The sequence below is a fragment of the Tachysurus fulvidraco genome, chromosome 16 (genome assembly GCF_022655615.1).
Source record: "Tachysurus fulvidraco isolate hzauxx_2018 chromosome 16, HZAU_PFXX_2.0, whole genome shotgun sequence".
Taxonomy (NCBI): Eukaryota; Metazoa; Chordata; class Actinopteri; order Siluriformes; family Bagridae; genus Tachysurus; species Tachysurus fulvidraco.
In genome coordinates, this window is record NC_062533.1 from 15,952,160 (window position 1) to 15,974,764 (window position 22,605).

At 40.8% G+C, this 22,605-nt stretch overlaps 1 protein-coding gene across 1 annotated transcript in view; it reads right to left on the reverse strand.

Annotated features, from left to right (window-relative positions):
• Positions 1-22,605, reverse strand: part of slc35f1 (solute carrier family 35 member F1) — a 133,135-nt gene that overhangs the window by 16,339 nt on the left and 94,191 nt on the right. The window contains exons 6-7 of the mRNA XM_047801910.1: positions 12,234-12,286; positions 4,967-5,121 (exon numbers count right to left, since the gene is read on the reverse strand). Coding sequence (XP_047657866.1) covers positions 4,967-5,121; positions 12,234-12,286 — 208 coding nt within the window. The remainder of the gene's footprint in view (positions 1-4,966; positions 5,122-12,233; positions 12,287-22,605) is intronic.

Here is a 22,605-nt window from a genome sequence, read left to right on the forward strand (position 1 = left end):
ATCTAAACGCACTCTTCTACATACGGTCCTTTACTACAGTGGTCCCCAACCCCCAATGGTACCGGGCCACCCAAGGAACGTTGAATTATTTCCATTTTATTTACTGTGGTGTATTTCTCTCGAGTTTGTGCGACTTTCCATGGTCAAGAGGTTAACCGGGAGCTGAGAGACGTGACCTAAAGCCGCACCGATACCGCGCATGCGCACAATATCGTGATATCGGGCCGGGTTTAGATGGCGTCTGGAGCTGAGAGGCTGCAAGCGGCAGTGGCGTCGTAGCTTTGGTGGAGAGAGAAGGTGTGTATCGCTCTTCTCTCTGTTCACCGGTACTTTGTCATGTTTAACAGTGCTTGGTGTACGTGTATATTGTGTTTGCTCAAATTTAACCCACAAATTAGCAAAAATGAGCACGAAACAGACGTCGTTAGAAAGTTAGAAACTCTGCCGGTGTTCTGGATTAAAGTCATGGCGGAATACCCTGAGATTGTCACCACAGCACTTACATCCCTATTGCCATTTCTGACATGCTATCTGTGTGAAGCGGGGTTTTCTGCAGTGACGGCAACCGAAACAAAACAACGGAATAAACTGGACATAAGCGACATACTTCGGGTGTCATTGTCTCCTATTACCCCAGATGGAACCGCCTCGTTGTAAAGAAACAAGCTCAGGGCTCTCATTGATTTAGCATTGTAGTGAGTTAAAAAGGCATGATTAAATACAATTAAATTACAATTATTAATTTTAATTTAATTGTATAGCCGCCACCCCCACCCCCCACCCTCAGCAGGCCGCGGTAAAATTATCAAACATTGACCGGTCCGCGGCGAAAAAAAGGTTTGGGACCACTGCCTTACAACATTAACGTTGGCGCGCACACACACACACACACACACACACACACACACACACACACACACACACACACACACACACACACACACACACACACACACACACATATATATACACATATGGGTCCATATGCATTCAGGACATGGTGCAGGTTTAAAAAAAAGGTTTATCTTATTGCGACACTCTCCAAGGACCCCAGTGAGAATAGTCTGGCTTATTTTTCTCTTTAATTTAGATGAGGCTCATGGCCAACAATAGCGGATGCAGAGAGAATGCCTAATCACGCCACGAACAACGTTGGCATTCAGGTGACGGTCACGGTGCGACCGAACGGCTACGAATTGAAATGGATGAGCCGCGTTTCAGCCGAGTCTTGTTGCACAGAAGTAATCTCCAGCCGTTCCACTCGGGACACGCCGGCCCTGTTTCGCCCTAATACACACAAAGGGCAAGCATATGAATAATTCCCAAGGTCTGCTTTTAGTCTGGCACTTCACCTCAGTGCACAGGGACACAAGCATCCCGAAGCACTTTATAACATTTTTTGTTCTCTTTTACTCTCTCTAAAACAGGTGATGAACATAACACTGATATAATGAACGTTCAATTATCAACCTCATTTCCACCTTCACTTTCATAAAACTTCATCTATTAATCTGAACCGAATAAGACTGCGCATTAAAACTTTTAATGGAGACGCAGGAATGATCGATCGCTCTGAAGAGATGACGACGCAGTAATTACGCCAGTTCAAACCTTCATCACGCAACCGATGAAGCGAGAAATCTTCCCATTTATTAGACAGTTGAATAGAGTTCCTAGAGTTTATATAACTTCTTGGGGATTTTTATGCATATATATATATATTCTCTCCATTATTTCTGCCGGACATGACGTAACATATCAAGCGTTAAAAGTTAATATTGTATTTATTTGTGGGCATGGAAATAAAATAAAAGATTCAGAGAAATCGATGTGTTGTGATTCTTACTTGTGTTCACTAAAGAGGAAATAAAAAGAATATAATACTTTGTCCAATTCCTCATCAAGCATTCATTAAAAAATGTTTTAATTGATGTTGTAATGTTTTAATAAATAAATAAATAAATAATAATAATAATAATAATAATAATAATTGTTACAATGTTATTATATAGCATTTTGTCATTTTGAGAATTTATTTATTTGTTTGTTTGTTTATTAGTTTTATTTATTTATTAGTTTTATTAATTAGTTATTTACTCATAACATTTTTTTTTTTTTTTTTTAGAAAAATACATTCAAATTTACAGTTTTCTCTCCAAAAATACAAAATGGTACATATCTATAAATTGTTGAGGTGTCACCCAAGCAAGAGGGCAGTTATAACTGAATAATTTTCATGGCTGTGATTCGGCACAAACATGAAGCCACCTCCTCCTAGCTAGCTCACAGTAATCTGTACAGTCCTGTCAACAATGCTTCCGGTGAGAGTAGCTTCCCTTCTTCCTTTGCATCTTTATCTGTTGAATTTTTCTATTTTAAAACAACATTTATATATTTCAAAATAGTATCGTTTGCCCTTTGAGGGTGTAGTAACTGGTTCCTAAGCACTCTTGGAAAGCCGGCTCAGCCAATCAGATTTGAGCAAAGGATCTAACTGCATGACATTTTTTTTTTTCCTAAAAAGCTGCTCAGAGCAAAAGAAATATAAAAATTCGCATTCACTTAATAGTAAGAGCAACGTGATCGAGCAATGCAAAGTGATCTAGACTTTACACTTTATAGACTTCTTAAACTGTTAAGAGTAAATAAACTGATGGATGACTGACTCTTGTGTGGATTGTATATTAGATTTATTAGACTTTCTTGTTTGCTGATTCTTCTGCTTGTTTGTTCCAGACCGTGTTCGAGGCTCAGACACATTTTCCCAGTTTAAATGTTAATTAAAAAACTCTTTAGTCAGGCATACACATAAAACTTCCCATAATCTTGTGCTCTGGTACATGCACATTAGTGCTTGATGATATTATGAACAGCAGCTACTCTAATTCCTCTCTACTGCTTCTGTTTTTCTACCCATCACGAGACATCCAGAGATTGTACCAGCTCCAGTTGTGTTCCACGTCATGAAGATCTGGGCATTTTAAGAGGAGATGCTAAATACATATGATCTTTGAGGACAACAACCTCCTCGTCAATACACAATTGTCTGTATTTTTATAATCACACCCTCCAGTGTCACCCAAATGAGGATGAGGTTGACTTCTGAGTCTGGTTCCTCTCGAGGTTTCTTCCTCTTCCATCTAAGGGAGTTTTTCCTCACCACAGTCACCTCAGTCACCTCAGGCTTGTTCATTAGGGATAAATACAAACACATTTAAATAGAAGTCTAATATTAATCATGAGTTTTTGTTTTACGTTCATCTTCATATAATTAACTATTTGTATTATATTTATTTTATTATATTATATTATATTATATTATATTATATTATATTATATATGTTCCCCTTGCCAAATGGCTTCACATACACTATATTTAAATATATATATATATATATATATATATATATATATATATATATATATATATATATATATATATATATATTTTTTTTTTTTTTGCCTTTTAGGCATTTCAGTGCTCGGACCCCCAAGGATGCCAAGATGAGAAGAACTGAGACAAAGACAACATGTCCTCTAGACATTTTTTAGTGGAAGAAGCCTACTGAAGAATCAGACTAAGCAAGCAGACATCATCGTCCTCTGAATCCGTATGAAAGAGTCAAGAGCAGGATGTGTTTATTAAAGCCTTGGAAAAAAATTGCTTCAAATGTCTGCTCAATCTTTAATACAGTCTGCGATTCCGTATCGTCCCACTGAGAGACGGGTCGACGTGATACATAAAGATGTCCTTTAATCAAACCAGGACAAAGCAGAGAAGAAATAAAGATACCTTTGATGAAGGAATTGCGCTGAGGGAGAGACGGCACAATTTCATTTTTACATGGAACGCGCACACACACACACACAGTCGGCGAGAGAGAGAAAGAGAGGGGGGGGCAGAGACAGAGAGAGAGAGAGACAGACAGAGAGAAAAATACAGAGAGAAAGAGAGAGAGAGAGAGAGAGAGAGAAAGAAAGACAGAGAAAGAGAGAGAGTGTGAGAGAGAGAGAGAGAGAGAGAGAGAGATAAATAGAGAAAGCGAGAGAGAGAACAGAGAGAGAGAGAGAAAGAGGGAGAGAGAGAAAAACAGAGAGAGAGAAAAACAGAGAGAGAGAGAGAGAGAGAGAGAGAGAGAAACAGAGAGAGAAACAGAGAGAGAGGGGGAGAGAGAGAGAGAGAGAGAGAGAGAGAGAAAGACAGACAGAGAGAGAAAAACAGAGAGAGAGAGAGAGAGAGAGAAAGAAAGACAGACAGAGAGAGAAAAACAGAGAGAGAGAGAGAGAGAGAGAGAGAGAGAGAGAGAGAGAGAGCGCTGCTCGCGCGCGCGCGCCCGTGTGTGTGTGATGGGTGGGTGTGTGTGTGGTGGTGCGCATATATAGCGCGACGACAGCGCGCTAGCGCGCGCGTGCGCGCGCGTTTTTTGTGTGTGTGTGTGTGTGTGAGAGCGCTCGAGAGCAGAGAGAGAGCGAGACCAGCCCTCCCGCGCATGAGGATGCAGAAAGAGCATAGCGCGAGCGTGCGCGGCGTGGGTGTGTGTGTGTTTTATTTGGCGCTGCGCCGCGCGCGCGCTGCGAGCGCGCTGCGCGCGCTCGCGCGCCCGCCGCGTGTGTGTTGTGTGTGTATTTTTGGCTCGCTCGCGCTCTCTAGCGCGATCTGCTACCCCTCCTCCCTCAGCATCTCGCCTCGCCTCTCCCTCACGTCTCGCTCTCTCTCTCTCTCTCTCTCTGCTCTTGTCTGTCTGCTGCTATCAAGCATCCCACTCGCTCATCGCTCTCTCTCTCTCTCTCGCTCTCCCTCGTGGTTTTTGTTTTTCTCTCTCATCCCGCTCTCTACCACACACACAACATCTCGATCGATCTCTCTCTCTCTCTCTTCCCTCTCCAATTTCTTCGCTCTCTCTCGCCCTTCATCCCCCTCTCTCGCTCACCACCCTCTCTATCTTGTCTCTCTCGCTCTTCTCACCTTGTACTGAAATAGAAAGAGACCACAGAAGAGACTGTACAGGTCAGCAGTGAGCAGAGACAGGTTGACCGTCGTGGCGCTGGTCCTTTTTATCACCACAGGCATGAAGCTGTACAGGCCAAACATGCAGGCGCTAAATCCGATGTACAGTAACCCTAAAAACACACAGAGCACACAGCAGACACTTCCAGCTATTCATCACTGACAAATACACAGACTCAAGGGCAAGTCTAAAGGGCAGAATTACGGTGCTACAAAGCAGCAGCTCTCAACGGTGGTTTCAGTCCACACTAGACAAATGTACCTAAAAGAAAATAAATAATATGTCTCTAACTGTCTAAAAACTGAAAACAGTGCAAAAAATGTATATCCTATCTTATTTTTTTTTTATCAACCTGTTTTTTTAGTGTTGCTTATTTTGGCTTCTTTTTAGAAATAAATGCCCAATGTTAGAAAAAATTCCTGACAATAGTAGAAGAAGATTTTTGAATACACCTGAGCAATTGAGGGTTAAGGGCCTTGCTCAGGGGCCCAACAGTGGCAACTTGGTGGACCTGGGATTCGAACCAATGACCTTCCGATCAGCAGTCGCCTTACACCTTAACCACTGAGCTACCACATCTATATAAGTAACAAGGGTGGTTCAAGGGATTAAGGCTCTGCGCTGAGGTTTGGGGTTCAAGCCACAGCTCTGCCAAGCTACCAATGTTGGGCCCTTGAACAAGACCCTTAACTCTCTCTGCTCCAGGGCTCTGACCCCAACCTTCAAAGTTGTGATATGTGAAAAAAAAGGGAATTTCACTGTGCTGTAATGCAGATGTGACAAAATAAAGACTTCTTTATTGTAGTGTACATGCTTTTTTTTAATTATATCCATATTTATATCATAATATCTGGTCTGGACTTCAAATGGCTTCTTAACGGTGCTCAGGCCGTCATCAGGAAATAATGTAAGTATTACGTGTAATTTACAGAAATATTCCATTGAAGTTGAAGAAAACCATGTTTGTACATAGTTTACTTGTTTTATTACAATAAACATTAGAATTTACTTAGAAATATAAAAGGAGATGTAGAGGATAAAAATATAGAGGGGGGGGGGGGGGGAGTCGTCGGAGTTCGAATCCCAAGTCCACCAGGCTGCAACTCCTCGGCCCATGAGCAGAATGTACATAAAATTTTAAGATGTACATAATGTAAATGTAGAAATACTCAATAATATGTATTAATATGGGGGCACGGTGGCTTAGCGGTTAGCACGTTCGCCTCACACCTCCAGGGTTGGGGGTTCGATTCCCACCTCCGCCTTGTGTGTGTGGAGTTTGCATGTTCTCCCCGTGCTTCGGGGGTTTCCTCCGGGTACTCCGGTTTCCTCCCCCGGTCCAAAGACATGCATGGTAGGTTGATTGGCATCTCTGGAAAATTGTCCATAGTGTGTGAGTGAATAAGAGCGTGTGTGTGCCCTGTGATGGTTTGGCACTCCGTCCAGGGTGTATCCTGCCTCGATGCCCTATGACGCCTGAGATAGGCACAGGCTCCCCGTGACCCAAGAATAGTTCGGATAAGCGGTAGAACATGAATGAATGAATGAATTAATATAAAACTTAAAACAACATATGCAACTGCGACCTTGTGCTTTTTCTGAATTATCAGTAAGATCGGGAGAACTTTCCTTAAGCGTCACTTGAGCAATGGCTCAGACTTTCTGAACAGCGCCTAAGTGGTGGCTCAATGGTGAGGCTTTGGGTTATTGATCAGAAGGTCCTGGGCTTAAGTTCATCACTGGACCGTTGATCCAACCCCTTAACTCGAGCTGCACCAGAGTTGGCATAAAAATGAACTATGCTGTAATGTACAGTATGTGCATCAAACAAAGGCTTCGTCTCTGTCTCCATGAGTAGGCTTTGGAAAAACATCTGACACCTGAGAAATCCATCACTCAAACCATCACTTCATAAACCTGACACGCCTCTGGTAGCATTGAGAGAAAATTTAACAACACGTTCTTTAAAAAAAGAGCTTCCTCAAGGTTCTATATAGAACGTAGGAGTTATGTGCTTAGCCAGAATCACCTTCACACTTAAAGTATAGTGTATGGTTCTATGGAGAACCTTTAACATCCATACATCAGTTCCACTACACAAAATGTTCTTTGCAGTGGAAAAGGGTACTTTAGCAACACCGGTATGTATAACTCAACAAGTTTGAGCCGTTTTGATAGAGAGAGGAACGTATTGAGTCAAAAACAGGAGAAGGTTTTCACAAGGGGAAAAGTGCACGGAAAAATTCGAGTCATTACACTCAGACTATAGTAAATGTAGAAGCTATGGTTTGTTTATTCAGCAATCAAGGATGTTAAGTTTGGCTTTTGCTTTTAGTCAGTGTGAAAATATGTCAAGTATGCAAATATATATATATACAGTAATCCCTCGCCACTTCGCGTATCAAGTTTCACGGTTCAAGTTTCGCGGCCTAAGTGCATCGCTGATTTTTCAAAAATATTAATCGAAAAATAAATAAAAACGGTTTCCCAGGATGCCAGGCAAAGAAAACTCTCTCAGAGGCTTTGTACATACCCACAGGCACTCAGACAAGGCACATGATTGGTTCCCGGCACGAGATCTGAGCTGATTGGCTGCGCATCATCGCATCCTCTCCCAGCTTCTTCCCTTGTTGTATCTCGCCTCTCTTGTTCACGCTGTCGATGCTGTGTCTCGCGTATTGTGTTCGAAATTAACTTTTTGTTAAGCCCTTACGATGCCTCCTAAGCGCCGTGCCCCTGCGAAAGATGCTTCTAGTGAGCCCAAGAGGAAGAGGAAGATGATGACCATCAGTGAAAAGGTCAAACTTAGGGCCAATCCTACTTCGCGGATTTTCACCTATCGCGAGGCGTTCTGGTCCCCATTAACCGCGATAAATGAGGGATCACTGTATATATATATATAAGATTGATTAACACCAGAGTATTTATTTTGTGTGCATGCAAAGAAATCGTTTTTTGTTCGTTTTTCGCCGCTAGTGATAGTGATTAAGATAAACAATGTTAAAAAACAGGCATGCAAATTTTCACCCTGTTGTTTGTTTCTTATTTACAAAGCCTTAGAGCTAATCCATGACCTTTCCTCAGCAAGAAAAATAAGATAAGGCCAAATAAATATAAGATGTGACTTCCATTTTATCTATGCAGGAGTGAGATTTAAAAGTCACTGCTATCACGGAGGATGAAGGACGTTTTTACAGAACACTCTCTGCTCGTCATTCCAGCGTAATAGGATCGAGTGTCTCAGATAATAAAATTATCTTCTGGCCTTTTCAAGTCAGTTGTTTCAAAGTGTGTCTGTAAAGGACGTGACTTTTATTTCTACAGATGACGATGAGGGAGATGAAGATAACTGGAGACGGATAACTGGGATTCTGGTAAATAGATAACTGAGACAGATTTTTGCTTAGAGACGGAAAGGTAAACAGCAGTCGTGCGGAAAAAAATCTAAAGCACTTGTCACTCCAGCGTGGCCATCTCCCAATCCACAATTGCACCAAAAGCAATCAGGATCCTATTGAATGCTGCTTTTTTTTATCCAAAAGTCTTTTCAGTCTTACCATTTAACTCTGAATTAAAAAGAATACTGCCTTGTCTACGATAGGGTTTTTGGCTAAAAATAAATATTTGTCAATGACTCAGCCGACTCAATCGAGCGAGCGTTGTATATGAGAAAACCTTTTGGTACAATAACGGCAAGACTCTAACAACAGATCTAGACGGCTATCAGGACGCTACTTAGAGTGTTTTGTCCTTGAAAATAAAACAATAATCCTGAACTCTGTCTCTTGTATATATGCAAAACGATTCTTTTTGTCATTTAAGACATAAGTAATGATTCAATAATTTGAAGCTTTGATTCTTATTACTATTATTAATTAATTCAGTTATGTACAGGGTCGGGGGCTGTAATTCATGTTAATGTTAAACAGGACATCTATACTACATCTGTACTACTGAGTGGATACGGTTTGTCCGCTTTGCAAATAATCTAGGGTATTAGATTAACCCATTTGCTAGTGTAGATGACATAAAGTTTAAGTTAGAAAATGTTCCATCTCTTAGCTAACAGTATATTTTGTCCATCTGAGGAAATCCTTAGATTTAACGTTGAATAATCCTTAGTGTAACGTTGAAACCTAAAACAAAGGGTTTTCCTTTCAGAAAAAGGTTCATGTGAGACTATTTTTTGGAAGTTGATAAAACATTTGGGGACACGGTGGCTTAGAGGTTAGCACGTTCGCCTCACAACGCCAGGGTTGGGGGTTCGATTCCCACCTCCGCCTTGTGTGTGTGGAGTTTGCATGTTCTCCCAGTGACTTGGGGGTTTCCTCCGGGTACTCCGGTTTCCTCCCCCGGTACAAAGACATGCATGGTAGGTTGATTGGCATCTCTGGAAAAATTGTCCGTAGTGTGTGTGTGTGTGTGTGAGTGAATGTGTGTGCCCTGCGATGGGTTGGCACTCCGTCCAGGGTGTATCCTGCCTCGATGCCCGATGACACCTGAGAGTAACAACAATAATCCTGAATTTTGTATTTTGTGATGCGCAAAACGATTCTTTTTGTGATGTTTGTCATCTGTGATAATTCAACAATTCAAATCTGTGATTTGTGCCACATCTACAACCAGTTATTTGGAAAGTTAATATAGATATTTACAACTGAGTTCTTAGTTCTCTTAGTTACTAGCCTGTTTGATCACTTACGATGAATGAGTTTAATCTCGATAACAAATGAATTCATTGTAAATCAATTGACAGTTTTAATATAAATGTGTTCTTGTCAGTTCACATCCTCATATCCTAGACCTCAATGCACGAGGACAAGTTTTATTTCTAAAATGCCGAGAATCTCCAGACTACGAGAAATCAGCATGCACATTTAAATATCATGAATATTCAGAACACTTTTCATATTCGCTGTCGCTAATGAGTACAAATTTAGATATATTCCAGGGCCTCGTCTCAGCGAGCGTCGTTAACTCTCACAATCAGTACGTGGGATCGTTTTCTCTCTTAAATGCAAAAACGTGGGTCTGTGTGGGATGTGATGTGATACATTAAGTAGTGAGAGTTTGCTCTATGTAACAGGGATCCATTTTTCCTTTAACACCACACAGCCTTACTTTATTATATAAAGTAAGTGTTAGTCCGGGTCACGGCACCATTAAGAGATCCAAAGAGAGTGAGAGCGTCGATATAGTCCTGTAAAACCGTCTTTCAGTCTGTCAGAGCTGCTGTTATAGAAAAATAATAAAAACCTTCTGACTAAACAAAATGAAAAATTCACAGTATCCAATGTTTCATATCAGCCATATCGACTCGCCATATTTTTTGTATGTTTATTATTTTGTCTCTATTGTATGATGACCAGTAAGGCATCTGTCAGGGATCCACCAGCCACACCATCACCTAACACACCTATCACTCCTAGCAGCTCTCCTCCCTACTAATGTTCTACACCTGGCACTGATCAGCCTCAAGGCTATATAACCTCCGTTCTCCACCAAGCTCATTGTCCCTTTTACAGTTTGGGCTGATGAACATTGCTGGACTATGCAAGCTACGTACACTACGTGTCATGGTAGTTTTCACAGTTTACTGCTATGACAGTATTCTGGTCATAGCATTTGCCAGGTTTTGCTACACCCGGAGCTTTGCTTTGCTCCGGGTTGCCGTTTTCTGCGTTTGCCCTTTTGTTTTCTCCATTAAACCTCGTGAATTGCGATTCGGTTTATTTATTTATTTATCTATCTATTTATTTATTTATTTATTTATTTATTTATTTATTTATTTATTTATTTATTTATTTAGAACCCCATTAGCTTCCACAAGTGGTCGCTAATCTTCCTGGGGTCCATTTTTCAAAACATATTATACACAATCACATTACACTTTTTACAATATGTTATCAAAAGAATAAATACACTTCAATTTGAGTCATTACACTTAGTTTTCATTACAGATCACATTACTTTTTTTTTTTTTTACCATCTTTTTAAAATAAGATCTGTTGCTTTGGGTTTTGGTTTCCGGCACGTTCTTCAGCCTGACAGCATCTCACCTCATATATGTCCCACAGCATTTCCCTGCTGCTCATGCTACACGTGTGTAAATAATGATGCTTGAAAAAATAAATACGTAATAGTAAGTAATGGGTTTGAAACTTATCAACTTTTTTCTGACTCCAACCTCTAAATATTAACCCTCTGTCCGTGGTCCTGCATTTTCGCAAATAAAAGTTCCTCAAAAATTCCTCGGATAATTAATACGTCTAGATTAGACCTGTTTTTGTTGAGCTGCCTTCTTAAACAACATCTTTATCATAGACTGAAACTAGATACAAGAGTTTGTCACAGTATATTGATTAGCTATTTTAATGAACTCATATTTTCATATTTTTTCAGCAGTTTTCCAGAATTTTCATTGACATTTGACAGGTTTTCCCCAAACTAATCCTGCGTAAACCATACGCAGGATTAATCCCTTATTTTTTTATTATATTTTGCATAGCAGTCTAGTCTGAGGTTTGTAGTTCTAGCTTACCCAGTTGCCCTGTGAGCAGCTCCAGACTCTCTACTGCCCCTATGACGAGTCGAAAACCCTCCCGAGACGTGGTGCGAATGCTGTCTTTGGCATGCCATGGTCAGAATAACACAAACACCTGGTGCATTGCACAACACTGAGATCCTGGCAATAGCACTGAAAATATGAGACGGTCCGCAGTCCCTGACAGTTTCTCCAACTCTTTACACCTGATCCTCAGCCAAAGATCCTTTATCATTCCAGACTGCTCTAAGTGATGACGAAGCATTAGGTCAGTATAGAATTCTGACATTTTTTTTAATAAAGCTTGTTTTGGTAAGCGAAGAGTTTGGATAAGAAGCTGTGTTAACTGCGCACTGCTTTTGCAATTTCTCCGAGGAAAACCTCCTACTGTGTCTTCTTTCAGCCTAGCTCACTTACCCAGAAACAGTAGCACCATGTGACAGATCTCCTGAGCACACTGCTGAGAAAAAAATCTCACACAGCAGGGGGAGGAAATGTGTGCTGGATATGTGCATAAGGGTGGGCAGATTCAAGCAGAAATGGCAATCGGGTCTTTCTTGCAACTCCCCACCCACATACAAAAAGAAAAGCACAGGTTTTTAATTAGCCAGGTCTCCTATAGCGCTCTCATCTCATGGGGCTGCCCTGTTTTGCAGATGGATAGCGTGTATGAATCTTACCTATCTGCCAGTCCCACTGCACCTTCAACAGCTCCTTGTGTTCCATGATGGCTCTGAAACAGAAAAAGGAAAAATATAAAATTAGGAATTCATGCGAAAAAAATAGGTTAATGAGGCCATCCTTAAAAATATTCTTGTTTGCCGTAACCCGACCGACCCTGTCAATTTAGGACCGACTCAGTTTATTTATTTATTTTTGCTTTAAGTCCGACCGACTTGCCGGTTGTAAATTTGCGTTAAGACCGACCAATTTTTTATTTTTATTTTTACTCTTCAAACAACTAATACAAAAGCAATAAAATAAAGTATATCTATGTCATCTATGTTTACACTATTGGTTAACGGATGTCACACTATAGCCTGTGCGTTCGCTCCGTCTCATACTCGCATTCACTGTCAGAGTCGACGGTAACGATGGCTGCGGCTGCAGTAAACAAAATGTTCGCGGTCACCGTTTAAAGTCATATGGGTTCGGGCACCATAATACATCTAAAAAATGCATTAAAACAGCTCGACACCGCTTTAACTTGGCAGGAAGTTCTGGAAAAACTGTCCAGCATCAAAATAAGGTTTGCAATGATGCGCCCGAAGGCACGGGATGAAGACCCGGTCAGTGACGTCACGATATGCTAATTTGTTTAAAGTCAAACCTACGTAATCACCATCACCAAAATTGTACTTTTTTTTTTACATTGAAACTTGAAAAAAATATATATAGCCCTACGTACCGACCCTTTTTTCTACTGTTACTGCAAACCAAAATATTTCTAAGGATGGCCTGAGCGAAACATTATTTGAAAACATTTTCTTTCAAATGGGTTCTACAGCTAACGCAGATAAGCACAGAGGGGTGATCCTGAGGGGTGTAATAAAAAAAAAAACATTCTCTATTGTGATTTTGAATTCCAGCGATGCCGCAGCCATCTACGGTTGGGAACCAATAGAGAAAACTGGTTGTCTGGGATGGGTTCATTTCTCCCTTATCAATCATATAGGGGCAAGTTGTGGCCTAATGGTTAGGGAGTCTTAGGGAGTCTTAGTATTAGGGAGGCACCGAACCCCCCAACGGGCACCGCAGCATAAATGGCTGCCCACCGCTCCGGGTGTGTGTTCACGGTGTGTGTGTGTGTGTGTTCACGGTGTGTGTGTGTGCACTTTGAATGGGTCAAATGCAGAGAACGAATTCTGAGTATGGGTCACCGTACTTAACCGTATGTCACGTCACTTTCACTTTAAAAAAAAAAAATGAACGTGAGACAATTTGGACGGAAGTTGCAGCTCAGTGGTTAAGATGTTGATCAGAAAGTTGTGAGTACAAATCCCAGGACTGCCAAGCTGCCAGTGCTGGGGACTTGAGGAAGGACCGTAACCCCCAACAGCTTAGATAAATAAATGTGGGTCGCTCTTTATAAGGGTGTCTGCCAAATGATATATCTGTAAGGCCATGTGTGCAGGAGAGGGCAAACTGCACTTTTCTCTGAGTGTGTTATGCAGTTTGTGTGCTGAAGGAAGCTTGTGTTAGTGCTTGCAACCCCCGACCCCCATGTAATAATGAAATTTTTGCACAGTACTGTACTGTGTGTTCCACAAGATCCTTAATGATATCCCAAAAGTCATGAGGGTCGAGGTCACGGCAGGACACTCAAGTTCTTCCACTCTTTAACACATTAAAGATTTGCTGGAACCGGTTTGCCTTCGCCCATGCAGGTTGGTAAGTGCCATGTGACAGAGGAGAGCTGGCTGGTGGGTGAGAATTGGCAGGTTTTCCAGGAGAAAACGGAGATGAAAATAAAAACCGAAAATGACGAACCTTCTGAACACCGTAACATGTTACGCTTGTACATTTACACATTGATGTGAAATGAAGTGTCTAAATTTCATGAAATCTGCAGTACAGAGCTGTTTTGCCATATTTGGACATAATCAGCTCTGGTTTTAAGAGTATGCTGTATGTGTTTGGCTAACATACTTTTCTTTTGTTACTTATATTTTGCCTTTTGGGTTAATTCTTTGTAGTAAATCAACCTTAGGTTAATAAATCACTTAAACACATAAACATTCATTCATTCATTCATTCATGTTCTACCGCTTATCCGAACTTCTCAGGTCACGGGGAGCCTGTGCCTATCTCAGGCGTCATCGGGCATCGAGGCAGGATACACCCTGGACGGAGTGCCAACCCATCACAGGGCACACACACACATACTCTCATTCACTCACACACTACGGACAATTTTCCAGAGATCCCAATCAACCTACCATACATGTATTTGTACCGGGGGAGGAAACCGGAGGACCCGGAGGAAACCCCCGAGGCACGGGGAGAACATGCAAACTCCACACACACAAGGCGGAGGCAGGAATCGAACCCCCAACCCTGGAGGTGTGAGACGAACGTGCTAACCACTAAGCCACCGTGCCCCCCCCCCCCACACACACACGCAATCACACAACACATAAACAATAAATTTTCTAATGATTTTCTAAATGAAATTCTGCAAATATTGTTTGGTTTTTGGTTTACCATTTCAGAAAATGTTAAACACTGGACTGTTACCCATCCAAAGATCATTAAAAAAAAAAAAAAGCCATTGGGGCAACTTGACAGATTAGAGAAGAAACCACAGGTGATATGCTTTGCTTCGACACTTGTAAGATCTCTGGTATGATATACAGGGTGACATGTCTCCGATATTGGAATCGAAAGTGGTCTAACACTTGACCTACTGGAATTCCTAAGGATGCGATCAATACCTCGTTGCAAAGAGACTCTGTAGCTGTACACCTCTCTAAGACCTGCAGCAGTGCCAGCAAACAAAAAAAGAGCAGTAGCAAGAGACATGTGCTCATGTGTCTCTTCTACCTCAGCCTTCATCTGTTTTATACCAGAGTCGATCAGGAATGAGAGGAACGGAGGAAGACATTTTCGCCATTCCCTCCAGCTCATTTGGAATAAGTCAGAAAAGTTTTAACGATTTCTATCTCAGCGAGCACAAAGACTTTATTCAACAATGCATGGAGAGGTTTTTTTTTTTTTTACCAGACCTTAATAAGATGGCTGTAGTCCATCTTTTTGAGGGTGTAGAACAAATAATAAAATAATAAGCACGAACAAATAATAAGACAAATAAAGTTGTTTCAATAATTTCCCAGGTATTGTACAAGGTCTTGACCTGGTTGATTGCCTCCATCAATATGTAAGATCTTTTAATCTTGGCTTCCTGTTACACTACACAACTTCCTGTTTGACACGTTTTCCCGGAGGCAATGTTACATGTATGTCTCACCCCTCAGTGGTAGTTATTAGGAAGCTTATATGAAAGTAGACACTCAGTGCTTAAAGAACTCTCTGTTTTTCATAAGCATTTCAGTTATTAACTATTCTATTAACTATTCTAGATACTATTCTATATAGATTCTACATCTATATATTCTATATACTAGGGAGAATATATTCATAGAAAAGTTCCAGAGAACCCCAAAAGAACCCCAAAGGGTAGTCCGGTCTGCTGAGCTAATCATTGGCTGAACTCTCCAAGATCTGTATGTCTCCAGAGTGAGCAAAAGGGCAAAGACAATCAGTCTGGACCCCTCACATCCAGCACTCTCACTCACTCCGGACCCCTCACATCCAGCACACTCACTCACTCCGGACCCCTCACATCCAGCACACTCACTCACTCCGGACCCCTCACATCCAGCACACTCACTCACTCCGGACCCCTCACATCCAGCACACTCACTCACACTGGACCCCTCACATCCAGCACTCTCACTCACACTGGACCCCTCACATCCAGCACTCTCACTCACTCCGGACCCCTCACATCCAGCACACTCACTCACTCCGGACCCCTCACATCCAGCACACTCACTCACTCCGGACCCCTCACATCCAGCACACTCACTCACACTGGACCCCTCACATCCAGCACTCTCACTCACACTGGACCCCTCACATCCAGCACTCTCACTCACACTGGACCCCTCACATCCAGCACTCTCACTCACTCCGGACCCCTCACATCCAGCACTCTCACTCACTCCGGACCCCTCACATCCAGCACACTCACTCACTCCGGACCCCTCACATCCAGCACTCTCACTCTTCGAACTGTTGCCATCTGGTAGACACTACAGAGCCCTGAGCACCAGAACGACCAAACATACATCTAATGAACACTTAACATACATCTAATGAACACTTAACATACATCTGATGAACACTTAACATACATCTAATGAACACTTAACATACATCTGATGAACACTTAACATACATCTGATGAACACTTAACATACATCTGATGAACACAACATACATCAAATGAACACATAACATACATCTGATGAACACTTAACATACATCTAATGAACACAACATAACACTTAACATACATCTAATGAACACTTAACATACATGTAATGAACACTTAACATACATCTAATGAAAACTTAACATACATCTAATGAACACTTAACATACATCTGATGAACACAACATACATCTAATGAACACTTAACATACATCTAATGAACACTTAATATATATCTAATGAACACAACATACATCGGATGAACACTTAACATACATCTAATGAACACTTAACATACATCGGATGAACACTTAACATACATCTGATGAACACTTAACATACATGTAATGAACACTTAACATACATCTGATGAACACTTAACATACATGTAATGAACACTTAACATACATCTAATGAACACTTAACATACATCTAATGAACACTTAACATACATCTGATGAACACTTAACATACATCTGATGAACACTTAACATACATCTAATGAACACTTAACATACATCTGATGAACACTTAACATACATCTAATGAACACTTAACATACATCTGATGAACACAACATACATCTGATGAACACTTAACATACATCTGATGAACACTTAACATACATCTAATGAACACTTAACATACATCTAATGAACACTTAACATACATCTAATGAACACTTAATATATATCTAATGAACACTTAATATATATCTAATGAACACTTAACATACATCTAATGAACACTTAACATACATCTAATGAACACTTAACATACATCCGATGAACACTTAACATACATCCGATGAACACTTAACATACATCTAATGAACACTTAACATACATCTAATGAACATTTAACATACATCTAATGAACACTTAACATACATCTAATGAACACTTAACATACATCTAATGAACACTTAACATACATCTAATGAACACTTAATATATATCTAATGAACACAACATACATCTAATGAACACTTAACATACATCTAATGAACACTTAACATACATCTAATGAACACTTAATTTATATCTAATGAACACAACATACATCTAATGAACACTTAACATACATCTAATGAACACTTAATTTATATCTAATGAACACAACATACATCTAATGAACACTTAACATACATCTAATGAACACTTAACATACATCTGATGAACACTTAACATACATCTAATGAACACTTAACATACATCTAATGAACACTTAACATACATCTGATGAACACTTAACATACATCTAATGAACACTTAACATACATCTGATGAACACTTAACATACATCTAATGAACACTTAACATACATCTGATGAACACAACATACATCTGATGAACACTTAACATACATCTGATGAACACTTAACATACATCTAATGAACACTTAACATACATCTAATGAACACTTAACATACATCTAATGAACACTTAATATATATCTAATGAACACTTAATATATATCTAATGAACACTTAACATACATCTAATGAACACTTAACATACATCTAATGAACACTTAACATACATCTAATGAACACTTAACATACATCTGATGAACACTTAACATACATCCGATGAACACTTAACATACATCTAATGAACACTTAACATACATCTAATGAACACTTAATATATATCTAATGAACACAACATACATCTAATGAACACTTAACATACATCTAATGAACACTTAACATACATCTAATGAACACTTAATTTATATCTAATGAACACTTAACATACATCTAATGAACACTTAACATACATCTAATGAACACTTAACATACATCTGATGAACACTTAACATACATCTAATGAACACTTAACATACATCTAATGAACACTTAACATACATCTAATGAACATTTAACATACATCTAATGAACACTTAACATACATCTAATGAACACTTAACATACATCTAATGAACACTTAACATACATCTAATGAACACAACATACATCTAATGAACACTTAACATACATCTAATGAACACTTAACATACATCTAATGAACACAACATACATCTAATGAACACTTAACATACATCTAATGAACACTTAACATACATCTGATGAACACTTAACATACATCTGATGAACACTTAACATACATCTGATGAACACTTAACATACATCTAATGAACACTTAACATACATCTGATGAACACTTAACATACATCTAATGAACACTTAATATATATCTAATGAACACTTAACATACATCTGATGAACACTTAACATACATGTAATGAACACTTAACATACATCTGATGAACACTTAACATACATGTAATGAACACAACATACATCTAATGAACACAACATACATCTAATGAACACTTAACATACATCTGATGAACACTTAACATACATCTGATGAACACTTAACATACATCTGATGAACACTTAACATACATGTAATGAACACTTAACATACATCTGATGAACACTTAACATACATGTAATGAACACTTAACATACATCTAATGAACACAACATACATCTAATGAACACTTAACATACATCTGATGAACACTTAACATACATCTAATGAACACTTAACATACATCTGATGAACACTTAACATACATCTAATGAACACTTAACATACATCTGATGAACACTTAACATACATCTAATGAACACTTAACATACATGTAATGAACACTTAACATACTGTAATGTGTCTGTCTGTGTTTTCCCCTTGTTTCTGTCTGCCGTGTCTCCCTGATGTTAATTGTTGACCCCGCCCACCTATCTGTTACCATGGACACTAATTACATTCAATCTCTTCCCCAGGTGTTTTGTCTTAGTCCTTGTCTGTCTCTGTTTTGTGATTGGTTCTCGTTCACCATATATACTCTGTCTGTTCACTTCAATGTTGTTGGTCGTTGTTGGTGTGTGCATGTCCAAGTTCCCATTTCCTGTTTGTTCCGCGTTGCCTGCCTGTTTGTTTGTGTTTTGTTTATTAAAAACCTTAAACTGCATTTGGATCCTCACTCGCCTTTGTCTCACCGTGTCACAGCGTGACAGAACGACCAACCCCCAATGGATCCAGCAGAAATCCTGTTTTGCCTACGTCAGGAGGACGCCCCAGTTGAGGAGTATACGGAGGTATTCGTGGACCTATGCAATGAGGTCAACTTTGGGGAGAAGGCCCTTAAAGACATTTTTAAGCATGGACTAAGGGATATACTGCGGTATCTGATGCCGTCTACCCGGGAGATCAAAACATTCTCAGAGTTCGTCAACCTGGCATTGCTCCTGGACGGGTCCACGCTAACCTTGAGCACTGTAGAGACGGAAGCCGGCCGTAAGTATTTTTTGGGGGGGGGCAGCAAGCATCGGGATCCGTGGGCCACAGAGTGGAATCAGCCACGGACGCCCGAATGCTCCACAGTGCCTCCGCCCAGACCAGTCCCGTGCACATCCGTGATTGAGCCAGTTCCCATGGCTACCGTACCGGCGAGCTCGGCTGAGGTCCGTGCTAACCGGCTGGTCTCCAAACTGGCGGATACCCCGATGAGGTCGGCTCGGGCGGCCGGCATCCCTAAGCCGCCAGCTGGACCAGCCGGGTCGCCGGAACCAGCCGGGTCACCGGAACCGACCGGGTCGACGGAACCTGCCGAACCGACCGGGTCGACGGAACCTGCCGGGTCGACGGAACCTGCCGAACCGACCGGGTCGATGGAACCTGCCGAACCGACCGGGTCGACGGAACCTGCCGGGTCGACGGAACCTGCCGAACCGACCGGGTCGATGGAACCTGCTGAACCGACCGGGTCGACGGAACCTGCCGGGTCGACGGAACCTGCCGAACCGACCGGGTCGACGGAACCTGCCGAACCGACCGGGTCGATGGAACCTGCCGAACCGACCGGGTCGATGGAACCTGCCGAACCGACCGGGTCGACGGAACCGACCGGGTCGACGGAACCTGCCGAACCGACCGGGTCGATGGAACCTGCCGAACCGACCAGGTCGACGGAACCTGCCGGGTCGACGGAACCTGCCGAACCGACCGGGTCGATGGAACCTACGGAACCGACCGGGTCGATGGAACCTGCCGAACCGACCGGGTCGAGGGAACCGGCCGGGTCGAAGGAACCGGCCGAGCTGACGGAACCAGCCGGGTCGCCGGAACCGACCGGGTCGACGGAACCAGCCGACTCAGCCGGGTCGACCGAAATGACTGAGTCAGAGAACGCGGTCGACATCATGACACCCAAACTACCTGAACTCTCTGCCTGGCCTGAACCTATGCATGTTTCTGTTTTCCTGTGTTTTGCTTCGCTGGACTTGCCAGCCCTTCTACCTCCTGTCCCTGTTCATAGGCCCAAAGCACCACCCTGGCTGCCAACTCCGTTCCGGTCTCTGGCTTCGGTCTCTATCTAATGAACACTTAACATACATCTAATGAACACTTAACATACAACTGATGAACACTTAACATACATGTAATGAACACTTAACATACATCTAATGAACACTTAACATACATCTGATGAACACTTAACATACATCTGATGAACACTTAACATACATCTAATGAACACTTAACATACATCTAATGAACACTTAACATACATCTAATGAACACTTAACATACAACTGATGAACACTTAACATACAACTGATGAACACTTAACATACATCTAATGAACACTTAACATACATCTAATGAACACTTAACATACATCTAATGAACACTTAACATACAACTGATGAACACTTAACATACAACTGATGAACACTTAACATACATGTAATGAACACTTAACATACAACTGATGAACACTTAACATACATGTAATGAACACTTAACATACACAGAACAAACCCTATTCTTACATTGTTTACACGTACTCATTTATATTTTGACTCATTTATATTTTAATTGACACATTTATATTTGAATTTGCACATTTTCCCACTGTACACACAACTGCCTTTATTACATATGTGTTCATTTCTTATTGCCCTTCTGTTTACACTGTGGAGCTCCTGTACTAGAACAAATTCCCCGTTTGTGAAAACATACTTGGCAATAAAGACCTTTCTGATTCTTTCTGAAATGATTATTTCTTTTTCAGTGAACTGACATGTAATTGTGTGACAAATAAATGCTTCTTCTTCTTCTTCTTCTTCTACTTCACCTGAAATTTTGATGATTCTAAGAATGACAAATTGAAGCAAATGTTCAAAATGATTTCAGTTACATCACTGGATTTTAAGGACCATCATTTCATGAGCTTTTAGACAAGAACTTTAAAGCCACGCTAAGATGCATATATTAAACCGTCGGCAACGATTCTGTGCTTTTTTTGTTTGGACTGTGCTTTATAAATATCTTAACATTGCTAGAAAAACTTTGTATAATTTAGGATATAAATGTATTCTGTGCACCTTACAGTACTTAGGCCAGGCTGACCGGTAATGATCAGAGACGACAACCGGTGCATTGTGGGACAATCATAATGCTGACTCACACTCTCGGATACAAAGGTACCAAACTTTTCCCTTCATGTGTATGTTTTAATTGGAAAGATGCAAAGCTTTAAAAGATATAATGCTGGTCCTTAAGGAGCAATTATGTACCTTATTCTAAAAATATTCGCATTTCCAGAATATACTGTACACCGTACGATGATAAAGGACGTATTCTTGGTGGCACCAAAGAAAAGAACTATTAACTTTGAAAATAGTTTTATATGGTACTTTTATATGGTACCTTTATTTCTGAAAGTGCAACAACAGACATTCTTTCACAATTCATCACGTTTTGGTTTAATTACTCTCAACATGTTAGCAGTTGGGTTTGGGCCTGGGTAAACAGACCTGCTGGGGTGTGTTTAAATATAGCATCAATCTGGATGTTGATGTATTTGTGAGCGATTCAGCGAGCCGCCCTGGGGAGGTGAGCGGCTGGTGGTCTAAGCTGCAACTGGAGGCTTCTGGGAGCTTGTTAAAGAATGTCATGCATTTAAATAAACCATTCTGGCTTCTGGGTAGAAAAGCTAGAGAGGAAGGCAATCCC